This window comes from Eptesicus fuscus, chromosome 10, assembly GCF_027574615.1.
Source record: "Eptesicus fuscus isolate TK198812 chromosome 10, DD_ASM_mEF_20220401, whole genome shotgun sequence".
Lineage (NCBI taxonomy): Eukaryota > Metazoa > Chordata > Mammalia > Chiroptera > Vespertilionidae > Eptesicus > Eptesicus fuscus.
Genome location: NC_072482.1, coordinates 45619034 through 45641768, shown reverse-complemented (window position 1 = coordinate 45641768; position 22735 = coordinate 45619034). Strand labels below are relative to the sequence as shown.

The following is a 22735-nucleotide window of genomic DNA, read 5'->3' as shown; positions in this document are numbered from 1 at the left end:
CTTGTGGTGGCCATCTTGTGTCCACATGGCGACAGGATCTTTGACCACATGGGGGCAGCCACCTTGTGTGTTGGAGTGATGGTCAATCTGCATATTATTATTTTATTAGATAGGATAGAGGCCTGGTGCATGGGTGGGGGCCAGCTGGTTTGCCCTGAAGGGTGTCCTGGATCAGGGTGGGGGTTCCTTTGGGTTATGGGGCAACCTGGGCAAGGGGCCTGTGGTGGTTTGCAGACCAGCCACGCCCCCCGGCAACCCAAGCGGAGGCCCTGGTAACTGGGGTTTATTCATCTTCTACAATTGAAACTTTGTAGCCTGAAGCGGAGCCAAGCCTTCTGCTTGATCCATGGCGGCAGGGGATTTATTTACCTTCTATAATTGAAACTTGGTAGCCTTAAGTGGAGGCCTGGGCCAGCCAGGGTGTGCGGAAAGCTTGGCTTCCTCCATTGCCTGAGAAACCCAAGCCTCCCTCCTGCTTTCTCCTTGGCCACAGCCATCTTGGTTGGGTTAATTTGCATACTCGCTCTGACGGGCTGGTGGGTGTAGTGGAGTGATGGTTAATTTGCATATTACTCTTTTATTAGATAGGATGTAAAATAATTAAGGTTTGACAGCAGTAATATGCAGAATAATGATTCCGAATTAACTTTATATAAACTTTTAATACTATAGTCCATCATTTATGATTGTTGGATTTTATCATATTTGCTAGATTTACTCATTTTTGTGTGTTTCCAACACTTAATACATAGTAAGTGCTTCTGGTCATTGGATGGATGGAAATCATATACTTCAAGAGCTGTAAAAGATCTTAGAGAACTTTTAATTCAAATTTTCTGGTCTGCAAATTGAAGTTGGTTTTAGGACCTGGTGAGGAGAATGGCCTGGCAAGAGTTGAAGAGTAGACAAATATTATGAAACCTTTGGAATGAGTTAACTTGTTCTTTTGTTTTTAAGAGTTTCTACTTTTTCAAGGCACGTTCTTCTGTTCTCTCATTTTATTCTAATCCTTTAAAGGATTACTCTAATTCAAAAAAATAGGTTGAGATAGATTCTATATAAAATACACTAGCGTTCCCGTTGCAGGAAAAATCCTGCAATAGGGTTTCCTGCTGCACTCTACCCTGCCCTGCCTCCTCTCCTCCCTTGTCCCCTGCCCCGCGTTCTCCGCCAGCCCCCCTGCTTTTCTAACTTCTCCGCTAGCCTGCTCTCCTCCCTTCTCTCCTGGCCCCGCCTCCACTCCTCCCTTCTCCCCTGCCCCGCCTTCTCCGCCAGCCTGCTCTCCTTCCTTCTCCCCTGGCCCCGCCTCTGCTCCTCCCTTCTCCCCGGCCCGCCTTCTCTGCCAGCCCGCCTGCTTTTCCCTTCTCCCCCGGCCCCGCCTCAGCTCCTCCCTTCTCCCCTGCCCCGCCTCCGCTCCTCCCTTCTCCCCTGCCCCGCCTTCTCCGCCAGCCCGCTCTCCTCCCTTCTCCCCCGGCCCCGCCTTCGCTCCTCCCTTCTCCCCTGCCCTGCCTTCTCCGCCAGCCCGCTCTCCTTCCTTCTCCCCCGGCCCCGCCTCCGCTCCTCCCTTCTCCCCTGCCCCGCCTTCTCCGCCAGCCCGCTCTCCTCCCTTCTCCCCCGGCCCCGCCTCCGCTCCTCCCTTCTCCCCCCAGTCCCGCCCCTTCTCCCCCGGCCCCGCCCCTTCTCCTCCGGCCCCGTCTGCTCAACTTCCTTCTCCCCTGGCCCCGCCTCCACTCCTCCCTTCTCCTCCCCCCAGCTTGCTTGCTTCTCTGCAGCTTTGCTCCCTTCTGCAGCTCTTGGCTTTTCTACGCTGTCTTGATATGCAAATTAGCCACCATCTTTGTTGGGGTAATTTGCATATTCGTCCTGATTGGTTGGTGGGCGTGGCTTGGGCGTAGCGAAGGTGCGGTCAATTTGCATATTTGTCTATTATTAGATAGGATGTGATATTTAAAAAACCACTAAAGATAAAGTACCTTGGCTAAGGGTTACACAGTGAGTCAGGGACTAAATCACTTGAACTCTAGTTGCCTAGTCCAGTGCTCTTTTTACTATATCACAAGGCCTAAGGTTTGACTTTATTTAGGGGTAATATCACATTGTCCTGGGGAATAACTTATCTTCCAGGGGGCTGCTAATTGCAGTCAGTTCAGTGAGGCCCTTAATAACCCCTTTGCACTTGCTTGCTTTTTTCTCTATTCCTTTATTCTAATGCTAACCATGTCGAGTCACACTCGACATCTGAGTGCAAAAGGTTAATCAAGGACACCTATTATTGTCTGTAAGTTATTGTGTGTGGTATTTAGTGTATTATTTTGAGGCCTTCCTGTTAGACCCTGGATTCTGTACTTTAAGAAAGGTAACCTTGCGAGAGCATTTGAAATCTTGCTTCCCAGCATATGTTCTCAGTTTGGCTCAAATAAACTTTTATAAAAAATTTTTTTAAAAAGAAGAAAAAAAGTAAAGGTAATCTTGCAGCTGTGGCCACCTGGGTAAATGGTGCTAAAATGGTGGCCACCAAGAGACCGTGAGCTGGAATGGACTACCAGAAGAGAGCAATCCAGGTTTTATGAATTTTGGATTTTGTGTTACTCTTGTCTATAATTCCTATAGGCCCTTAATAAAGTCTAGTTTTAATATTCCAACCTGGTTTCATCTGTGCTATATGGTGTAAAGGAAAAGGTCCGATGCTGTTGTGTGGGCCCAGAGGGCCAATCATGGAGGTAGCGAGACATTCACGGCTGAAGTAAATATTGGGCAGTCCTCGGTGCTCTTGAAGCGTTTGGTTCCAGAGCATGCCTTGGTCTTACTTTTGTTAATTCAACAGTTTCTTTAGAGGAGTTTTTTGTTTTAATTGAAAAGTAAACCAGATATTAAAGAGTGGGGGAAAGAGCTAACGGCACCTGAGGACGCAGGCTAAGATATTCAGAGGAAATGGAATGGTGCACATGGGAATACAATCCTGGGACTCGGTGACTGACAAGAGTCTAGTGGAGAGACCAGACCAGGTAGAAGTATGAGGGTGAGGTGTAATAAGAAGGCAGAGTGAAAGAGATGGCTCTCAGACTTTCAATCTGGTTCATTTGGAGAGAAATGATAGCCTTGACAGGAATATGAAAATCCAAAAGGGTAATTTGAAGAGAAAATTTACTTTTGTGGTTTAGTAAGGTTTTGTTTTTGATGTTCTTAATTAAAGTCAAATTATTTGCAAATTTCGTTTTGTCTCTCAAAAACAAAAGAAACCCCAAATAATTAAGTTGTTTTTTACTTGCTTATGAACCCCTGATAGAAAAAGTGTTCTTATTCTTGTTCAGTATGAAAACATGGAAATCTGCCTCCATGGAAATCACTGCGTCCAATCTGTTTACCTCTGGCTACTTCACTTGGCGTTTTCAGAAAATAAGACAAACTACTTGCAAGAAATTTGAACTAAATTAAGGAAAATGGAACATTTCTGTGAAAATGAAACATACTTTGTCAAATCTCCTTTATTTTTCAGGTCCCAATATAGTCTATTTAATCCTGTTCTAGTCAGCTAAAATCTCATGAGAAAAACAGCATGTTTCATTTTTAGAAAATACTGCAGTGCTATAATTTTTTTAAAATGTTTTTATTGATTTTTAGAGAGAGAGAGGAAGAGGTGGGGAAAGAGAGAGAGAAACTTTGATCGGCTGATTGGCTGCCTTCCTTTGCATAATATTGCATGGGTAATATTGCATAGGAGCACCAGAAACTGCCTCATTGAAAACAAGAACTTTTAAAAAAAATCTTTATTGTTCATATTATTACAGATGTTCCTCTTTTTTCCCCCCCATAGCTCCCCTCCTTCTGGTTCCCACTCCACTCCAGGCCTTCCCCCCACACACTGACCTCATCCATAGGTGTAAGCTCTTTGTCCATTCTCTTCCCTTACCCCCCACAACCCTTTCCCCCTGAGAATTGTCTGCTCTCTTTGCATGCCCCTGATTCTATTACATTCACCAGTCTGTTCTGTTCATCAGGTTTTCTATTCATTTGATTTTTAGATTCACTTGTTGATAGATATGTATTTGTTATCACTTCGTTGTTCATAATTTTTTTATCTTTACCTTTTTCTTCTTCTTCTTAAAGAATACCCTTCAGTATTTCATATAATACTCATTTGGTGGTGATGAACTCCTTTAGCTTTTTCTTGTCTGTGATGCTCTTTATCTGACCTTCAATTCTGAATGATAGCTTTGCGAGGTCGCGTAATCTTGGTTGTAGGTTCTTGCTATTCATCACTTTGTATATTTCTTTTTTTTCTTATTAATACAGTATTTATTTGTCTTCCTTTTGTCAAACCCTGAGTCAACCACTTTCCCCAGGCTGCCTAGGGAAGTATAGGAAAAGGAACATACTGGGCAGACAAGACACGGGAAAAAGAACTATGGGAGGCGGAGACAGCTCCTTCACATGGCGAAGAGGATGAAAAAGGCCACCATCAGGCAAAAGAGCCCCATGGCCTCTGAGAGGGCAAAGCCCAGAATGGCGTAGAAGAGCAGTTGCTTCAGAGAAGGGTTCCTGGCATAACCAATGATGAGGCTCCCAAACACAGTCCTAATTCCAGCCCCAGAGCCTGCCACCCCTACTGTGGCAGCCCCAGCCCCAATGAACTTGGCTGCTGTGTCGATGTCCCTTGAAATGGCACTGGTTTGGAAGCTGCGGTTAGAAATAAGCGAGGTCAGGGGACGTGGGGCTGCCAAGCTGCTGAGGCTCTCATCTGTCAGTGTCTCTGGTCATTTCAGCACCACTGCAGACATTGACCGGCTCAGCTGAGAGGCACTCCTGACCAAGGAGGGGGTGGAGACAAACTTGGTGCAGGCATACATTTTCAGGGGATGAGGGGATGAGAGAGGGCCCTTTGTATATTTCTTGCCACTCCCTTCTGGCCTGCATAGTTTCTGTTGAGAAATCAGCTGACAATTGTATGGGTACTCCCTTGCAGGTAACTAATTGTTTTTCTCTTGCTGTTTTTAACATTCTCTCTTTGTCTTTTGCTCTTGACATTTTAATTTATGATGTGTCTTGGTGTGGTCCTCTTGGATTCCTCTTGTTTGGGGTTCTCTGTGGCTTCCTGGACTTGTAAGTCTATTTCTTTCACCAGGTGGGGTAAGTTTTCTGTCATTATTTCCTCAAATAGGTTTTCAATATCTTGCTCTCTCTCTTCTTCTGGCACCCCCATAATTCGGATGTTGGTACGCTTGAAGTTGTCCCAGAGGCTCCTTACACTATCTTCATATTTTTGGATTCTTTTTGCTTTTCCAGTTGCATGATTTTTGCTTCTTCCTATTTTAAATCTTTGACTTGATTCTTGGGATCCTCTAGTCTGCTGTTGAATCTCTGTATATTATTCTTTATTTCAGTCAGTGTATGCTTAATATCTGATTGGTCCTTTTCCATATTCTTGAAGGTCTCATTAAATTTCTTGGAGGTTTCTAGAAGATTATTGAGTAACCTTATAACCGTGGTTTTGAACTCTATATCCAGTATTTTGCTTTCATCCATTTATTTCATTTGTGACTTGTTTCTTTGTCTCTGCATTTTGGCTGCTTCCCTGTGTTTGTTTCTATGTACTGGGTAGCTGCTAAGTTTCCTTGAATTGATAGAGAGGCCTTGGGTGGTAGGTGTTTTATAGGGTGCAGTGGCTCAGCCTCTCCAGTCACCTGAGGCAGACGCTCTTGGTGCACCCCTTTGTGGGCTGTGTGCACAGTCTTGTTATCGTTAACCCTTGATTGCTGTTGGTATCACTGGGAGGAATTAACCTCCAGGCCAATTGGCTGTGATGACCATCTGTGTCTACACTGGAAGATCTGTTGCGCAGAAGATACCCTTATGGGGCAGGACTTGCTTCAGTGGGGCTTTGGTGCTCACTGAGTCTGCCCCTTGAGTGTGTCTCTTATGGATGTGAAGAGTTGTAATCTGGTATGGTCTCACACCGCTGGGTACACTGACTCTTGGATCTCCAAAGAGGTGCAAGGTCAGCCACTGTCTGGGGCCGCCCAGAGACAAAGAGCAGATTCCTTCTCTTTGTTTGGGGTTTGGAAGTGCCCAGATGAGGTCCAGCTGTGAAGCAAAGCGGCTGCTGCTGCCGGGCCTTGGCCTTCTTTTGGAAGCTGTGGGGCTTTCTGACCCAGCTGCAGTTTGACAGGTTTTAGGCGGAGAAAGGACAGGCCATTCATATGAAAAAGCCGATGCGCACAGCTTGGATGGGGTTGTAAATTGGGTGTGGCGGGGTCTCTGGGAATCACCAGGGCAGAGCAAACATCAATGGCTGCCAGTTAGCCCTGCACCAGAAAGTTCCCCAGGTCTCCACGTCCCACACCCTTTGCAGGGACAATGATTGGTGCAAGCACCTCTGAGAGAAAGCTGCCCTCACGTTCCTGTCCCAGTGTCAGATAGTCCAGTTTCTCCCCGTATGTGTCTGGGTCCCCCACAGTCTCGCCCGGAACTGGCGTTCAGAGCAAGTGGGCACTTGTATCTCCCTCCCGATTAAAAGAGCAGCACATCCAGGTGCCAGCACTTTCCGCGCCTCCGCACCTCTTACCAGTCTTAAGGCGCTTTCTTCACCTCTCTAGTTGTGGAACTTCCACTCAGCCAGCATTCCCGCAGTTCTGGGTGGTAGTTCTTCTGCCTTTTAGTTGTAATTTTGATGTGGTTGTGAGAGGAAGCAAGTATAGGTGTTCTTGGTTCTCTACTCCGGAAACAAGAACTATTTAAATAAAAACCCAGGTGTAGGATGCATCTGCACATGCACAGCATGAGGAAGCACACGGAGACCAACCATGGGGACAGCTTCTGGCACTCACACCACAGAGGTACATCTGCCACACGGACATGAAGGCAAGGGTGAAGGAGGGTGTGGGGGAGGAAAGAGGAGTGCAGCTCAGTTCCGGTTCTGGAACTGATTGGACAGCCAGTCCAGTCCCTCATGGAGCCCAGTCCCTGTGATGGCAGAGGTGGCTTGAAGGTACCAGTTTCTGTTGTGCAGAGAGTGCAGGCCCAGCTTGTCTGTGATCTCAGCTGTGTTCATGGCATTGGGGAGGTCCTGCTTATTTGCAAACACGAGCAGGATAATATCCGTGAACTCCACCATCATCCACATGAGCGCCTCTCTGGCCTCGTCCATGCGTTCTTGGTCAGTGCTGTCAACCACAAAGATGAGCCCTTGTCCGTTTGGACAGCAGTGGCGCCACAGAGGCCGGATCTTGTCCTGGCTACTTGCATCCCACACAACGAAGCTGATGTTCTTATACTTCACAGTCTCCACGTTGAAACCTATCGTGGGGATGGTGGTCAAGATCTCACCCAGCTTCAGTTTGTACAGGATGGTAGTCTTCCCAGCACCATCCAGGCCCACCATGAGAATGCACATTTCTTTTTTGCCGAAAAGGCCCTTGAAGAGGTTTGCAAAGATATTTCCCATGCTGTAGACCAGAGGGAGAGACACTGGTCAGAGAAATCCTTGGCAGCCACGGTGCTGCTGTTGCTGCTGCTGCTCCGAGCCAGGCATTGGTTCTGTTTTGTCACTCTTTAGCAGATATTTGTTGATCCTTATTCTAATTCTTTTCATTGCTGTGAGACTTGCACTGTCACTACCAATTAACTCACTGTTTAAAGTTCAAAGTCCAGAGAGAGCAAGTGACTGGGACAGTTTTGATTGGTCTAGATTAGATGATTCATCACCATCATCCTGGTTCAACTGAACTCTTACTAGACACTCCTCTGGGTGGTACTTGGCTAGGATAATGAGCCAGGGTGGCAAGGTACCTATCAATATGGAGTCATAGAGGACAACTTCAGGGACCACTTCAAGAAGTTTGGCCAACCCAGTACCTTGCATAACCTATCTCCCAGGCTCAGAGCATCCTTCTTTTTGTCTCTGCAATTCTAGGAATCCAAGGGAAGTGAGAGGGCCTGTGGGAACTCTGGGAATCTCTGGCTTTTCTTGGAAAGTTGGATTTCTCTCAATACTGCCCCATCATCCCTGTTGAAGCAACAATTGACCAGAGCTTAGTAGAGACTTTTTTAAAAATATATATTTTATTGATATTTTACAGAGAGGAAGGGAGAGAGAGGTAGAAACATCGATGAGAGAGAAACATCGACCAGCTGCCTCCTGCACACCTCCCACTGGGGATGTGCCCGCAACCAATGTACATGCCCTTGACCAGAATCGAACGTGGGACCTTTCAGTCCACAGACTCAGGCTCTATCCAACTGAGCCAAACCGGTTTCGGCTGAGTAGAGACTTTTAAAGAGGCCTGAGCTCATCCAGCTCATTTCACTCTTTACTTACCTGACCTCTTTAGACAAATAAGCTTGAAACTGCCCCAGAGATTGGAGGCAGTGAGACAAATGGCAATAACTTAACAGTGAGACAAATGAGGACGCAGGCTAAGATATTCAGAGGAAATGGAATTGTGCACATGGGAATATAATCCTGGGACTCAGTGACTGACAACATGAGTCTAGTGGAGATAGGCTAGAAGTATGAAAGTGAGGCGTAAGAAGAAGGTAGAATAAAAGAGATGGCTCCAGGACTTTCAATCGGTTTCATTTGGAGAGAAATGACAGGAATATGAAAATCCAAAAGGGGCAATTTAAAGAGAAAATTTATTTCCATGGTTTAGTAAAGTTTTATTTTTGATATTCTTAATTTTAAAGTCAAATTAATTGCAGGTATTGTTTGTCTCTCAAAAACAAAAGAACCCCCAAATAATTAAGTTGATTTTTACTTGCAAATGAACCCCTGATAGAAAAAAATGTTCTTACTCTTGTTCATATTAAAAACGTGGAAATTTGTTTACCTCCATGGAAATCACTGCCTCCAATCAGTCTATTTACCTTTGGTTATTTCATTTGACATTTTCAGAAAATAAGAAATTACTTCCAAGGAATTTAAAAGAAAGAAAATGGATTGAAACATACCGTGTCAAATCTTTATTTTCAGATCCCAGAATAGTCAATTTAATCCTGTCCTTCTAGTCAGCTAAAATCCCATGAGAAAGACAGCTCAGTTCATTTTTAGAAAATACTGCAGTGCTCCAATTTTTCAAATATGTGTTCTTATTGATTTTTGGAGAGAGAAAGAGAAACATGGATCGGCTGATTGGCTGCCTCCGTTGCATAATGCATGTGAGTACCAGAAACTGCCTCATTGGAAACGAGAACTATTTAAATAAAAACCCGGGTGTAGGCTGCATCTGCACATACACAGCATGAGGAAGCACACGGAGACCAACCATGGGGACAGCTTCTGGCACTCACACCACAGAGGTACATCTGCCACACGGACATGAAAGCAAGGGTGAAGGAGGGAGTGAGGGGGAAGAGAGGAGTGTGGCTCAGTTCTGGTTCTGGAACTGATTGGACAGCCAGTCCAGTCCCTCATAGAGCCCAGCCCCAGTGATGGCAGAGGTGGCCTGTAGGTACCAGTTCCTGTTGTGCAGAGAGTGCAGGCCCAGCTTGTCTGTGATCTCAGCTGTGTTCATGGCATTGGGGAGGTCCTGCTTGTTTGCAAGCACGAGCAGGACAACATCCTTCAGCTCTGTCATCATCCGCATCATCTCCTCTCTGGCCTCATCCATGCGCTCATGGTCAGTGCTGTCAACCACAAAGATGAGACCATGTCTGCCTGGGCAGTATTGGCTCCAAAAAACCCGCATCTTGTCTTGGCTGTTTACATCCCACATGACAAAGCTGATGTTCTTATACTCCACAGTCTCCACATAGAAACCTGTCGTGGGAGTGGTGGTCACGACCTCACCCAGCTTCAGTTTGTACAGGATGGTAGTCTTTCCAGAAGCATCCAGGCCAACCATGAGAATGCGCATTTCTTTTTTGCCGAAAAGGCCCTTGAAGAGGTTTGCAAAGATATTTCCCATGCTGTAGACCAGAGGGAGAGACAATGGTCAGATAAATCCTTGGCAGCCACGGTGCTGCTGCGGCTTCGGCTGCTGCTGCTGCTCTGAGCCAGGCGTTGGCTCTGTTTTGTCATTCTTAACAGGCGTTTGTTGATCCTTACTCTAATGCTCTGTCATTGCTGAGACTCAGCCACTCTTTCTGTTTGTGCTTTTGTGTATTTCCACTTCCACTGTCACTATCAACTAACTTACTGTTTATCTAAAGTTCAAAGTCCAGAGAGAGAACAGGTGCAGTTTCAATTGGTCTAGATTAGATGATTCATCACCCTCATCCTGGTTCAACAGAACTCTTACTAGACACTCCTCTGGGTGGTACTTGGCTAGGATAATGAGCCAGGGTGGCAAGGTACCTATCTGTAAGGAGTCATTGAGGACAACTTAGGGACCACTTCAAGAAGTTTGGCCAGGAAGAAACCAAGATGGCGGCATAGGTAAACACCTAAACTGCTGCCTCACACAACAATTTCAAAAATACAACTAAAAGACAAAACGGACATCATCCAGAACCATAGGAAAGCTGACTAACTGGAAATTCTACAACTAAAAGGAAAGAGAAAACCACAAGGAAAATAAGAGAAGCTGTAAAATCCTGAGGTACGTAGACACGAGTACACGAAGAGGACAGAGCTGGAGAGGACGGGGCGGCTGAGTGCCTGGCTGGCGTTCTCTAGCAGGAAGGAGATAAAAGCTCTGGACTGCGCTGAACCCCAGTTCTGACTGCACTAAACCGCAGTTCCGGGAGAGACCCTGGGGACCCAGGCTCATATGGGGAGAATCTTGGCTGTAAGGCAGAAACTCAGGGGAGTGGCGAAAGGCAGAGGTCCAGAGGCGTGCACGTGAATGCGTGCAGAGGACAGACTGTTGACTGTGCTGCTGGATTGCCCTAGCGGGAAGGAGACTAAAGCTCCAGACTGCGCTGAACCCCAATTTTGACTGCACCGAACCTCCGTTCCGGGCAAGAATCTGGGAATCCAGATTTACTGGGGGAGAGACTAGACTGTCTGGCAGCGGGTGAAACTCAAGGGTGCCTTTCTCTCAGAGGTGCTTACAGCAAGTACCGAGGTACACTGAGGGACACTGAGACCCAGGAACCTCATAGGGCAGGGCTGATGGAAAGCTAAGGCTTAGCATTTCACCCTGAAACTCCACCCCATCCAAGCTGAGCACAGAGGCTTTTGCAATTTTGCAAGTCTAGTTGAATAAAGCTGTCTCCTGGCCTAGACACAGCTGATCCTCACAGCCAATTGGCCTGGAGGTCAACTCCTCCCACTGATACCAACAACAATCAAGACTTAACTACAACAAGGCTGTACATACAGTCCACAAAGGGGTGCACCAAGAGTGTCCACCTCAGATATCTGGGGAGGCTGAGCCACTGGCCCATATAGGACACCTAGCACACAAACCTACCCTACCAACTCAGGGAAGCAGCAAAAATGCAGAGACAAAGAAACAGATCACAAACAAAGGAAATGGAGGAAAACAAACAACTGGAGATAGAGTTAAAAACCACGGTTTTAAGGTTTTTCAAGAATTTCCTAGAAAAGGCCAATAAATTTAGCGAGACCCTTGAGGATATGAGAGAGACCCTCAAGTATATGGAAAATGACCAACTAGAAATTAAACATACACTGACTGAAATAAAAAATATTACACAGAGACCCAACAACAAATTAGAGGAACGCAAGAATCAAGTCAAAGATTTGAAATACATCAAGGAACCAAGATGGTGGAAAAGTTAAACAACTAAACTGCCACCTCGCACAACAATTTCAAAAATACAACTAAAAGACAAAACGTCTACCACCCAGAACCACGGGAAATCTGGCTGAGTGGAAGATTTACAACTAAGAAGAGAAAGGAACACAAATGTTGAAAAGCTGAGGTACGGAGGCACGCGAATCGGGTTGGTGGCGGGCGACTGGGTGTGTGGCTTTTCTTCAACCCGCAGGGAGACAAGCTCCCGATCACTCTGAAATCCAGTTTCTGGGGACACGCGGGAGACCCAGATGCCTATGGGGAGAAGCTGGACTCTCGGCCATCGGGTCGGAGAGTGAGAGTGACTTTTCTGCAGAGGTGCGCCCAACAATCAGGGTTTGCTGCGCTGGAGCGCAGGACACAGGGACTTGGAAACGCGGAAAGGCAGAGGAGGCTGACGGCAGCCATCGCTGTTTGCCATGCCCTAGCCTAGTGACGCCCTGAGACCCTGCCCCGCACATTCTACAAACCTGCTCAGGCTCCACACAGCGGCTTTTGCATATAAATGGCCTGTTCTGTGGCAGCTTAACCAAATTAACTGCAGCTTCAGTCAGACTGCTCCAAAACCGCCCAAGCAAAGAGGAGAAAACTGTAGTTCTTGCTGTAGCTCCTGCTGGGGGGCCTCAGACAGTAGCTGACCTGCACCCCATTGGAGATCCAGACACTAGCGTATCTAATGGTCAGTGTGAGACGACACCAGATTTCAACCACTCTCATAAGGGACACATTCAAGAGGCAGACTCAGTGAGCACCAAAGCCCTACTGGAACAAGTCCTGCCCCATAAACATGTCTCCAGCACAGCAATTCTTCTGTTATAGACACAGCGGGTCCTCACAGCCAATTGGCCTGGAGGTCATTTCCTCCCAGTGACACCAACAATAATCAAGACTTAACTACAACAATGCTGTACACACAGTCCATAAAGGGGTACACCAAGAGTGTCCACCTCAGGAAACTGGGAGGCTGACCCGTTGAACCAATAGGACACCTAGCACACAAAGCTACCCAACCAACTCAGGGAAGCAGCGAAAATGAGGAGTCAAGGAAACAGATCCCAAACGAAAGAAATGGAGGAGAACAAACAAATGGACATAGAGTTCAAAACCACGGTTATAAGGTTTTTCAAGAATTTCATGGAAAAGGCCGATAAATTTAATGAGACCCTCGAGGATATGAAAAAGACCAACTAGAAATTAAACATACACTGACTGAAATAAAAAATATTATACAGAGATCCAACAGCAGACTAGAGGAACGCAAGAATCAAGTCAAAGATTTGGAATACAAAGAGGCAAAGGACACTTCTCCAGAGAAGCAAGAAGAGAAGAGAATTCAGAAAGTTGAAGATAGTGTAAGAAGCCTCTGGGACAACTTCAAGTGTACCAACATCAGAATTATGGGGGTGCCAGAAGAAAAGAAAGAGCAAGATGCTGAAAACCTATTTGAAGAAATAATGACCGAAAACTTCCCCCACCTGATGAAAGAAATAGACTTACAAGTCCAGGAAGCACACAGAACCCCAACAAAAGGAATCCAAAGAGGACCACACTAAGACATATCATAATTAAAATGCCAAGGGCAAAAGACAAAGAGTGAATCTTACAAGCAGCAAGAGAAAAACAGTTAGTACCTACAAGGGAGCACCCATACGATTTTCAGCTGATTTCTCAACAGAAACTATGCAGGCCAGATGGGAGTGGCAAGAAATATTCAAAGTGATGAATAGCAAGAACCCTCAACCAAGACTACTCTACCCAGCAAAGTTATCATTCAGAATTGAAGGGCAGATAAAGAGCTTCACAGATAAGAAAAAGCTAAAGGAGTTCATCACCACCAAACCAGTATTATATGAAATGCTGAAAGGTATTCCTTAAGAAGAGGAATAAGAAGAAAAAGGTAAAGATAAAAATTATGAACAACAAATACATATCTATCAACAAGTGAATCTAAAAATCAAGTGAATTAAAAATCCGAGGAACAGAATAAACTGGTGAACATAATAGAATCAGAGGCATAGAATGGAAGTGGATTGATAATTCTCATGGGGAAAGGGGTGTTTGTGTGGGGGGTACGGGAAGAGACTGGAAAAAAATCATACTCTTATGGATAAGGACAGCATGGGGATGTAAGGGCAGAGGGGTGTGGGAACTGGGTGGTGGGGAGATATGGGGAGAAAAAAGGAGAAACAATTGTAATAATCTGAACAATAAAGATTTATTAAATTTAAATAAATAAATAAATAAATAAGATTTGAAATACAAAGAAGCAAAAAACACTCAACTGGAAAAGCAAAAAGAATAAAAAAATATGAAGATAGTGTAAGAAGCCTCTGGAACAACTTCAAGTTTACCAACATCTGAATTATGTGGGTGCCAGAAGAAGAGAGACAACAATATACTAAAAATCTATTTGAAGAAATAATGATCGAAAACTTCCCCCACCTGGTGAAAGAAATAGACTTACAAGTCCAGGAAGCGCACAGAACCCCAAACAAAAGGAATCCAAAGAGGACCACACCAAGACACATAATAATTAAAATGCCAAGAGCAAAAGACAAAGAGAAAATGTTAAAAGCAGCAAGAGAAAAACAGTTAATTACCTACAAGGGAGTACCCATACGATTTTCAGCTGATTTCTCAACAGAAACTATGCAGGCCAGATGGGAGTGGCAAGAAATATTCAAAGTGATGAATAGCAAGAACCCTCAACCAAGACTACTCTACCCAGCCAAGCTGACATTCAGAATTGAAGGTCAGCTAAAGAGCTTCACAGATAAGAAAAAGCTAAAGGAGTTCATCACCACCAAACCAGTATTATATGAAATGCTGAAAGGTATTCCTTAAGAAGAGGAATAAGAAGAAAAAGGTAAAGATAAAAATTATGAACAACAAATACATATCTATCAACAAGTGAATCTAAAAATCAAGTGAATTAAAAATCTGATGAACAGCCGAAACCGGTTTGGCTCAGTGGATAGAGCGTCGGTCTGCGGACTGAAGGGTCCCAGGTTCGATTCCGGTCAAGGGCATGTACATTGATTGCGGGCACATCCCCAGTAGGGAGTGTGCAGGAGGCAGCTGGTCGATGTTTCTCTCTCATCAATGTTTCTAGCTCTCTATCCCTCTCTCTTCCTCTCTGTAAAAAAATCAATAAAATATATTTAAAAAAAAAAAAAAAATCTGATGAACAGAATAAATGGGTGAATATAATAGAATCAGGGGCATAGAAAGGGAGTGGACTAACAACTCTCAGGGGAAAGGAGTATGGGGGGTGCAGGAAGAGACTGGAAAAAATAATACACCTATGGATGAGGACAGTGGGGGGAGGTAAGGGCAGAGGGTGGGATGGGAACTGGGTGGAGGGGAACTATGGGGGGAAAAAGAGGAACAACTGTAATAATCTGAACAATAAAGATTTATTAAATTAACAAAAATTATCCCCCCTCCCCCCCAAAAAAAGTTTGGCCAACCCAGTACCTTGCATAACCTATCTCCCAGGCACAGAGCATCCTTCTCTTTGTCCCTGCAATTCTAGGAATCCAAGGGAAGTGAGAGGGCCTGTGGAAACTCTGGGAATCTCTGGCTTTTCTTGGAAAGTTGGATTTCTCTCAATACTGCCCCATCATCCCTGATGAAGCAACAATTGACTGGAGCTGAGTAGAGACTTTTAAAGAGGCCTGTGCTCATCCAGCTCATTTCACTCTTTACTTACCTGACTTGAGGCAAATAAGCTTGAAACTGCCCCAGAGATTGGAGGCAGTGAGACAAATGGCAATAACTTAACAGTGAGACACCTGAGGACGCAGGCTAAGATATTCAGAGGAAATGGAATGGTGCACATGGGAATACAATCCTGGGACTCAGTGACTGACAACATGAATCTAGTGGAGATAGGCTAGAAGTATGAAAGTGAGGCGTATGAAGAAGGTAGAATAAAAGAGATGGCTCCAGGACTTTCAATCGGTTTCATTTGGAGATAAATGACAGGAATATGAAAATCCAAAAGGGGCAATTTTATTTATTTATTTATTTATTTGGCTGGGTACAGTGAACTTTATTGATGGTGCACGACAAAGTAGGGCTCCCTACGCCCCTCCCCTTCTTCAGGGGGTCTGGGATGGAAACGGTGGTCATGATATTCTCAGTGTCGGGGGACTGATCTGGGGCCAGGACTCCCCAGCAGCGGAGGGCTCTCTTCCTCTTGCTGGGGCTGGTGGTCCAGGGGGCTCTTACTCCTTGGAGGCCATGTGGACCATGAGGTCCACCACCCTGTTGCTGTAGCCAAATTCATTGTCATACCAGGAAACGAGCTTGACAAAGTGGTCATTGAGGGCAATGCCAGTCCCAGCATCAAAGGTGGAGGAGTGGGTATCACTGTTAAAGTCGCAGGAGACAACCTGGTCCTCAGTGTAGCCCAGGATGCCCTTGAGGGGGCCCTCTGATGCCTGCTTCACTACCTTCTTGATGTCATCGTATTTGGCAGCTTTCTCCAGGCGGCAGGTCAGATCCACAACCGACACGTTGGGGGTGGGGACATGGAAGGCCATGCCAGTGAGCTTCCCATTCAGCTCAGGGATGACCTTGCCCACAGCCTTGGCAGCGCCAGTAGAAGCAGGGATGATGTTCTGGGCAGCCCCTCGGCCATCACGCCACAGCTTCCCAGAGGGGCCGTCCACGGTCTTCTGGGTGGCGGTGATGGCATGGACTGTGGTCATGAGTCCCTCCACGATGCCAAAGTTGTCATGGATGACCTTGGCCAGGGGGGCCAAGCAGTTGGTGGTGCAGGAGGCATTGCTGACAATCTTGAGGGAGTTGTCATACTTGTCATGGTTCACACCCATCACAAACATGGGGGCATCCGCAGAAGGGGCAGAGATGATGACCCTCTTGGCTCCGCCCTTCAAGTGAGCCCCAGCCTTCTCCATGGTAGTGAAGACACCAGTGGGCTCCCCAACATACTCAGCACCAGCATCACCCCATTTGATGTTGGCGGGATCTCGCTCCTAGAAGATGGAGATGGACTTTCCATTGATGACAAGCTTCCCGTTCTCAGCCTTGACGGTGCCTTTGAACTTGTCATGAGTAGAATCATACTGGAACATGTAGACCATGTAGTTGAGGTCAATGAAGGGGTCATTGATGGCGACAATATCCACTTTGCCAGAGTTAAAAGCAGCCCTGGTGACCAGGCGCCCAATGTGGCCAAATCCGTTCACTCCGACCTTCACCATCGTGTGTCAGGGTTGTGGTTGCTGGCACAGCGCAGGAGGAGAGGCTGTCTCAAAAGGGGCAATTTAAAGAGAAAATTTATTTCCATGGTTTAGTAAAGTTTTATTTTTGATGTTCTTAATTTTAAAGTCAAATTAATTGCAGGTTTTGTTTGTCTCTCAAAAACAAAAGAACCCCCAAATAATTAAGTTGTTTTTTACTTGCCAATGAACCCCTGATAGAAAAAAATGTTCTTACTCTTGTTCAGTATAAAAACATGGAAATTTGTTTACCTCCATGGAAATCACTGCCTCCAATCAGTCTATTTACCTTTGGTTATTTCATTTGACATTTTCAGAAAATAAGAAATTACTTCCAAGGAATTTAAAAGAAAGAAAATGGATTGAAACATACCGTGTCAAATCTTTATTTTCAGATGCCAGAATATTCCATTTAATCTTGTCCTTCTAGTCAGCTAAAATCCCATGAGAAAGACAGCTCAGTTCATTTTTAGAAAATACTGCAGTGCTCCAATTTTTCAAATATGTGTTCTTATTGATTTTTGGAGAGAGAAAGAGAAACATGGATCGGCTGATTGGCTGCCTCCGTTGCATAATGCATGTGAGTACCAGAAACTGCCTCATTGGAAACGAGAACTATTTAAATAAAAACCCGGGTGTAGGCTGCATCTGCACATACACAGCATGAGGAAGCACACGGAGACCAACCATGGGGACAGCTTCTGGCACTCACACCACAGAGGTACATCTGCCACACGGACATGAAAGCAAGGGTGAAGGAGGGAGTGAGGGGGAAGAGAGGAGTGTGGCTCAGTTCTGGTTCTGGAACTGATTGGACAGCCAGTCCAGTCCCTCATAGAGCCCAGCCCCAGTGATGGCAGAGGTGGCCTGTAGGTACCAGTTCCTGTTGTGCAGAGAGTGCAGGCCCAGCTTGTCTGTGATCTCAGCTGTGTTCATGGCATTGGGGAGGTCCTGCTTGTTTGCAAGCACGAGCAGGACAACATCCTTCAGCTCTGTCATCATCCGCATCATCTCCTGTCTGGCCTCATCCATGCGCTCATGGTCAGTGCTGTCAACCACAAAGATGAGACCATGTCTGCCTGGGCAGTATTGGCTCCAAAAAATCCGGCTCTTGTCCTGGCTGTGTACGTCCCACACGACAAAGCTGATGTTCTTATACTCCACAGTCTCCAAATTGAAACCTATCGTGGGAATGGTGGTCACGACCTCACCCAGCTTCAGTTTGTACAGGATGGTAGTCTTTCCAGAAGCGTCCAGGCCCACCATGAGAATGCGCATTTCTTTTTTGCCGAAAAGGCCCTTGAAGAGGTTTGCAAAGATATTTCCCATGCTGTAGACCAGAGGGAGAGACGATGGCCAGAGAAATCCTTGGCAGCCACGGTGCTGCTGCTGCTGCGGCTGCTGCTGCTGCTCTGAGCCAGGCGTTGGCTCTGTTTAGTCATTCTTAACAGACGTTTGTTGATCCTTACTCAATGCTCTGTCATTGCTGTGACTCAGCCACTCTTTCTGTTTGTGCTTTTGTGTATTTCCACTTCCATGTCACTATCAACTAACTTACTGTTTATCTAAAGTTCAAAGTCCAGAGAGAGAACAGAGAGAGAGCAGTTTCAATTGGTCTAGATTAGATGATTCATCACCCTCATCCTGGTTCAACAGAACTCTTACTAGACACTCCTCTGGGTGGTACTTGGCTAGGATAATGAGCCAGGGTGGCAAGGTACCTATCTGTAAGGAGTCATAGAGGACAAGTTCAGGGACCACTTCAAGAAGTTTGGCCAACCCAGTGCCTCGTATAACCTATCTCCCAGGCACAGAGCATCCTTCTTTTTGTCTCTGCAATTCTAGGAATCCAAGGGACGTGAGAGGGCCTATGGAAACTCTGGGGAATCTCTGGCTTTTCTTGGAAAGTTGGATTTCTCTCAATACTGCCCCATCATCCCTGATGAAGCAACAATTGACCAGAGCTGAGTAGAGACTTTTAAAGAGGCCTGAGCTCATCCAGCTCATTTTACTCTGTACTTACCTGACCCTTTAGGCAAATAAGCTTGAAACTGCCCCAGAGATTGGAGGCAGTGAGACAAGTGGCAATAACTTAACAGTGAGACACCTGAGGACGCAGGCTAAGATATTCAGAGGAAATGGAATGGTGCACATGGGAATATAATCCTGGGACTCAGTGACTGACAACATGAATCTAGTAGAGATAGGCTAGAAGTATGAAAGTGAGGCGTAAGAAGAAGGTAGAATAAAAGAGATGGCTCCAGGACTTTCAGTCGGGTTCATTTGGAGAGAAATGACAGGAATATGAAAATCCAAAAGGGGCAATTTAAAGAGAAAATTTATTTCCATGGTTTAGTAAAGTTTTATTTTTGATGTTCTTAATTTTAAAGTTAAATTAATTGCAGGTTTTGTTTGTCTCTCAAAAACAAAAGAACCCCCAAATAATTAAGTTGTTTTTTACTTGCTTATGAACCCCTGATAGAAAAAAAGTGTTCTTACTCTTGTTCAGTATAAAAACATGGAAATTTGTTTACCTCCATGGAAATCACTGCCTCCAATCAGTCTATTTACCTTTGGTTATTTCATTTGACATTTTTAGAAAATAAGAAATTACTTCCAAGGAATCTTACCTAATAATAGACAAACATGTAAATTGACTGTGCCTTCTCTACGCCCATAGCCAATCAGAGTGAGTATGCAAATTAACCCAAAAAGAGGTGGTGGTTAATTTGCATACATACATTCCCAGCGCCTGTGTCCCAGGAACATCTTGGCACCCAGGTCACTGTGAGGTAAGGCCGGGAAGGGCCTGAGGCAGGGGGCTCCTGGGCAAGGCCAAGCCTGCAATCAGAATGAGGGGGCAGGAGCGGAGCCTGTGATCGATCGCAGGGAGCTGGGGGTCCGCTCCTGCCCAAGGCCAAAAGCCTCAGGAGTGGAGCCTGCGATCGATCGCAGGCAGCTGGGGTCCCCTGCCCAAGGCCGAAAGCCTCTGCCAGAGGCTTTTGGCCTGGGCAGGCCTGGGCATGGGCGGAACCGGCGATCAGAGGAAGCTGGAGGGCCCCTGGCCAGGCCTAAAGCTTCAGCCAGAGGCTTTAGGCCTAGGCAGGGCCCAGCCCTCGATTGTTGTGAACTATAGAGGAAACACCTTTTCTGACTGCACATTGGCTAAGCTTCCTGTATGCCACTGGTAATATTCTTAGTAACATGGGTAATAAGAATCCAAAAAGGTGATCTAGGGTTTTTCCACCACACTTCTGGAGAAAAAAAACGAAAGTCCACTGCTGGAGGGCTAAGAAATGTCACATCCTGCCCTAGCCGGTTTGACTCAGTGGATAATGCCTCGGCCTGCCAACAGCAGGGTCTGGGTTCGATTCCTATCAAGGGCATGTACCTAGGTTGCAGGCTCCTCACTGGCTGGGGCCCAGATCAGGGCTCATGCAGGAGGCAACCAATCAAAGTGTCCCTCTCACTTTGATGTTTCTCTCTGTCTTTTCCTTTCTCTTCCACATTCTCTAAAAGTCAATGGAAACATATCCTCAGGTGAGGATAAAAAAAAAAGAAAGAAAGAAATGCATATCCTATGAAAGACATATCTTGAAATGCCTAAAGAAAGTTGTCATTTTTTCTTGGTGAAGGGACTGGAGTCTGTGTTGATGAAAACACCTTGGTGGCTGTGGTGACTGGCAGTGGCTACAGCAGCTGGGTGATGGGGCTGGTGCCTTCCCCTGTGTCTGGTGCCACAAAGGGAGGCCAGACTGTGGCTTAGGCCCGCTCCCCACGGGGAACGGGCCTAAGCCGTCAGTACGACATCCCCTGAGGGCTCCCAGTATGTGAAAGGGGGCAGGTTGGGCTGAGGGATTCCCCCTCCCCCACACCCCCAGTGCATGAGTTCCATGCACCAGGCCCCTAGTTTAAAATAAAGAAAATGAATTGAAACATACTGTGTCAAATCTTTATTTTCAGATACCAGAATAGTCAATTTAATCCTGTCCTTCTAGTCAGCTAAAATCCCATGAGAAAGACAGCTCAGTTCATTTTTAGAAAATACTGCAGTGCTCCAATTTTTCAAATATGTGTTCTTATTGATTTTTGGAGAGAGAAAGAGAAACATGGATCGGCTGATTGGCTGCCTCCGTTGCATAATGCATGTGAGTACCAGAAACTGCCTCATTGGAAACGAGAACTATTTAAATAAAAACCCGGGTGTAGGCTGCATCTGCACATACACAGCATGAGGAAGCACACGGAGACCAACCATGGGGACAGCTTCTGGCACTCACACCACAGAGGTACATCTGCCACACGGACATGAAAGCAAGGGTGAAGGAGGGAGTGAGGGGGAAGAGAGGAGTGTGGCTCAGTTCTGGTTCTGGAACTGATTGGACAGCCAGTCCAGTCCCTCATAGAGCCCAGCCCCAGTGATGGCAGAGGTGGCCTGTAGGTACCAGTTCCTGTTGTGCAGAGAGTGCAGGCCCAGCTTGTCTGTGATCTCAGCTGTGTTCATGGCATTGGGGAGGTCCTGCTTGTTTGCAAGCACGAGCAGGACAACATCCTTCAGCTCTGTCATCATCCGCATCATCTCCTGTCTGGCCTCATCCATGCGCTCATGGTCAGTGCTGTCAACCACAAAGATGAGACCATGTCTGCCTGGGCAGTATTTGCTCCACAGAACCCGGATCTTGTCCTGGCTGTTTACATCCCACATGACAAAGCTGATGTTCTTATACTCCACAGTCTCCACATAGAAACCTGTCGTGGGAGTGGTGGTCACGACCTCACCCAGCTTCAGTTTGTACAGGATGGTAGTCTTTCCAGAAGCGTCCAGGCCCACCATGAGAATGCGCATTTCTTTTTTGCCGAAAAGGCCCTTGAAGAGGTTTGCAAAGATATTTCCCATGCTGTAGACCAGAGGGAGAGACACTGGCCAGAGAAATCCTTGGCAGCCACGGTGCTGCTGCGGCTGCTGTTGCTGCTGCTGCTCTGAGCCAGGTGTTGGCTCTGTTTTGTCATTCTTAACAGACGTTTGTTGATCCTTACTCTAATGCTCTGTCATTGCTGAGACTCAGCCACTCTTTCTGTTTGTGCTTTTGTGTATTTCCACTTCCACTGTCACTATCAACTAACTTACTGTTTATCTAAAGTTCAAAGTCCAGAGAGAGAACAGGTGCAGTTTCAATTGGTCTAGATTAGATGATTCATCACCCTCATCTTGGATCTACAGAACTCTTACTAGACACTCCTCTGGGTGGCTCCTGACTATGATGATGACCCCCAGTGGTAAGGCACCTAAGGAATCGTTGAGGACCACTTCAGGGACTACTTTGAGAAGTTTGGCCAACCCAGGACATTGCATAATGTATAAAGCATTATTCTTTTTGTCCCTGCAATTCCAGGAATCCAAGGGAAATGAGATAACCTATGGAAACTCTGGTGATCCCTCCTGTTTAGTATGGGGGATGAACCTGAAATCTGGTATGTGCAGTGACCAGGAATCAAATCGGTAACCTTTTGGTGCCTGGGTCCATGCTCAACCACTTAGCCACTCAAAAGAAGTCCCCCAATTTTTACAGTATTTGGACTTAGGGTGATATGATAAAGCAGAATTTCAGCCACTAGGGCTCTTTCTACTGCATGATGTTAAAAGGTTACAGAATGAATACTTGTTTTAGAGAAGTAATTATAATTTTCAAGCCCAAGTAAAGTTATGTAGAGATTTTTTTTTTGTAGTTTAAAACCCCAGAACATAAAAACAAAAGTGAGATGTGGCTGATGATTTTCTGTTAATTC

General features: G+C 45.9%; 4 protein-coding genes and 2 pseudogenes across 6 annotated transcripts; all 6 read right to left on the bottom strand.

Moving 5' to 3' along the window:
* Positions 1-4361: 4361 nt before the first annotated feature.
* On the bottom strand, positions 4362-4862 carry LOC103292291 (ATP synthase F(0) complex subunit C2, mitochondrial-like; annotated as a pseudogene).
* Positions 4863-6901: 2039 nt separating this feature from the next.
* LOC103292199 (ADP-ribosylation factor 1-like) lies at positions 6902-7454 on the bottom strand. 2 transcript variants are annotated; one of them, XM_054722462.1, is made up of 2 exons: positions 7294-7454; positions 6902-7182 (listed from the first exon to the last, which is right to left on the bottom strand). In XM_054722462.1, the coding sequence occupies exons 1-2, from the start codon at positions 7439-7441 to the stop codon at positions 6902-6904; spliced, it is 429 nt and encodes a 142-aa protein (XP_054578437.1). In that variant the 5' UTR covers positions 7442-7454. The 2 variants fall into 2 exon arrangements, with proteins under 2 accessions (XP_054578437.1, XP_008146631.1); XM_008148409.3 differs by having other exon boundaries at positions 6902-7454.
* A 1394-nt stretch (positions 7455-8848) lies between these two features.
* Positions 8849-9909, bottom strand: LOC103292008 (ADP-ribosylation factor 1-like). 2 transcript variants are annotated; one of them, XM_054722461.1, is made up of 2 exons: positions 9755-9909; positions 8849-9652 (listed from the first exon to the last, which is right to left on the bottom strand). In XM_054722461.1, the coding sequence occupies exons 1-2, from the start codon at positions 9900-9902 to the stop codon at positions 9363-9365; spliced, it is 438 nt and encodes a 145-aa protein (XP_054578436.1). In that variant the 5' UTR covers positions 9903-9909; the 3' UTR covers positions 8849-9362. The 2 variants fall into 2 exon arrangements, with proteins under 2 accessions (XP_054578436.1, XP_008146424.2); XM_008148202.3 differs by having other exon boundaries at positions 8849-9909.
* A 5829-nt stretch (positions 9910-15738) lies between these two features.
* On the bottom strand, positions 15739-17009 carry LOC103299370 (glyceraldehyde-3-phosphate dehydrogenase-like; annotated as a pseudogene).
* A 309-nt stretch (positions 17010-17318) lies between these two features.
* Positions 17319-18475, bottom strand: LOC129150590 (ADP-ribosylation factor 1-like). Its single transcript, XM_054722463.1, has one exon. It carries the CDS (start codon positions 18275-18277, stop codon positions 17738-17740), a length of 540 nt encoding a protein of 179 aa, XP_054578438.1. The 5' UTR covers positions 18278-18475; the 3' UTR covers positions 17319-17737.
* A 2430-nt stretch (positions 18476-20905) lies between these two features.
* LOC103292112 (ADP-ribosylation factor 1-like) lies at positions 20906-21904 on the bottom strand. The gene has a single exon (XM_008148299.3). The coding sequence runs from the start codon at positions 21843-21845 to the stop codon at positions 21306-21308; it is 540 nt and encodes a 179-aa protein (XP_008146521.2). The 5' UTR covers positions 21846-21904; the 3' UTR covers positions 20906-21305.
* Positions 21905-22735: the final 831 nt, after the last annotated feature.